General features: G+C 60.0%; 1 protein-coding gene across 2 annotated transcripts in view; it reads left to right on the forward strand.

The window, feature by feature from the left end:
• The first annotated feature begins 1,186 nt into the window (after positions 1–1,186).
• EPHA7 (EPH receptor A7) overlaps positions 1,187–1,631 on the forward strand; it is a 290,299-nt gene continuing 289,854 nt past the window's right edge. For both annotated transcript variants that reach the window (XM_019520196.1, XM_019520197.1), the window contains exon 1: positions 1,187–1,514. In XM_019520196.1, coding sequence (XP_019375741.1) covers positions 1,394–1,514 — 121 coding nt within the window. In that variant the 5' untranslated portion in view covers positions 1,187–1,393. The remainder of the gene's footprint in view (positions 1,515–1,631) is intronic.

Here is a 1,631-nt window from a genome sequence, read left to right on the forward strand (position 1 = left end):
GGGTCTGTAGGGCTGGGGTCTGTGCTGTGGAAGATGCGGGGGCAGTGGGAGGATTCCTGATTGGAAGAGCACTTCTCATGTCAGTAGGGGTGAACAATGACAGAGATTTGATGAGTTTCTCTCTCTCTTTACCTTCTTTCACTTTTCCCCTTATGCTTTTCTTTCTTTTAATTATCTCGTTGGATGCCCCTGGTTTCAGATTACACCCTTCTGGGTGGGGGGGGGAAATGTCTAAGAGCCACCCGGTTTATGTTCTCTTTAGCTAGTCCTTTATAGTTTTTAGGGACAGGGGCCAAAAAGCTGAAGATACAGCTCATTTTTGTGTGGTGCCTGCACACAGTGATTTTTATTTTTTTTTTAAACAGACAGTTGTTTTAGTAAATAAAAGACAGAGAAGAAAGAAAGTTTGGATTTTTTTTGGGGGGGGGGAACAAAACATGTTCTTGTTCTTTGTAATGGACAGAGGCAGGGAAACATTTTGAAATATTACTGTAAGGCACGGGGGAAACAATGAAGGTATAATGCCGAGGGGGTTGGACTGGATACTTTTTTTTCTCCTTTTCATTCTTTTGGAAGCGGGTTGTCAGCACTGATGCTGCTGCCATCGCTGGAGTTTGTTGCAAAATCCGAGGGTTGGGGTGCTGGGGGGGGGGGAAGGCTCCTTTGTTGTCAGGAACTTTTCGGAAGGCTTTATTCACCCGCCAGCCTCCCGGGGAACTTCTCTGAGGGGAGGGGAGGCGGGGACACGCACACAGAGAAGAAATCCGGGGGACGAAGGAATGAGCAAAGTTAATGGCGAGGGAGGGGCGGAGCGGCAACGACTCGCTCCAAGCCGCGGGCAGCATGCTCGTCTATTTGCACCCGCGGGCTGCAGCGCTCTGCACCTCACCCCCGCCAGGGAGGCTGCGGGGCGAAAGCGGGTGCTTAGCTTAAGCATCCTACAAACAACCTGAGGGGAATCCTGCACCCGCAGCAACCCGCGCCCGGCCCCGACTCATTGGGCGCCGCCGCCGGCCCCGCCTCCGCAGCCGGAGCGATTCATTCCCACCCGCAGCTCGGCCCCCGGCGGCAGGAGGCCGCTCCTCTTAGGCCGGCTGCGCCTGCCAGTCACTTTGAGGGACGGGCCGCCCTCCCCGTTCCAGGCCCGCCCCTTCCCCCCTCCCTCTCCCCAATTGATATTATTGGAGTGTGGCGCGAGCGGCCGGGCTGCAGTCGGAGCCTCGCAGGCTGCAAGCCCGGTGCGAGAGCGAATCGGAAGGCGAGGGGCGGCGGGCGAGCGAGGAGCGGAGCGCAGCTCCATGCAGACACAGGAGCCGGCAGCGAGCGGAGCAAATCCTCCAGCGGGTGGCGGTCCCCGGCAAGCGGCGGCGGCGATCGCGCGGTCTCCAGCCCCATGAAAGCAGCCGGCTCCCGCACCATGGTTGTCCGGCCCCGGCTCCCTCCGTGGATTATCGTCTGCTCCGTCTGGCTGCTCCGCTGGGCTCGCACGGGGGAGGCGCAGGCGGCGAAGGAAGGTGAGGGGCGGCCGAGCACAAACTTTGCGCGGCGTCGGGGGCTGCTCGCCAGCGGGCGCCCGCGGGGCGCGCGGGCGTGTGTGTGTGCGCGCGCGGGGTCGGGGCAGCGGCGCCTCT

The sequence above is a fragment of the Gavialis gangeticus genome, unplaced genomic scaffold (genome assembly GCF_001723915.1).
Source record: "Gavialis gangeticus isolate Ggan-Ray unplaced genomic scaffold, GavGan_comp1, whole genome shotgun sequence".
Classification (NCBI taxonomy): domain Eukaryota; kingdom Metazoa; phylum Chordata; order Crocodylia; family Gavialidae; genus Gavialis; species Gavialis gangeticus.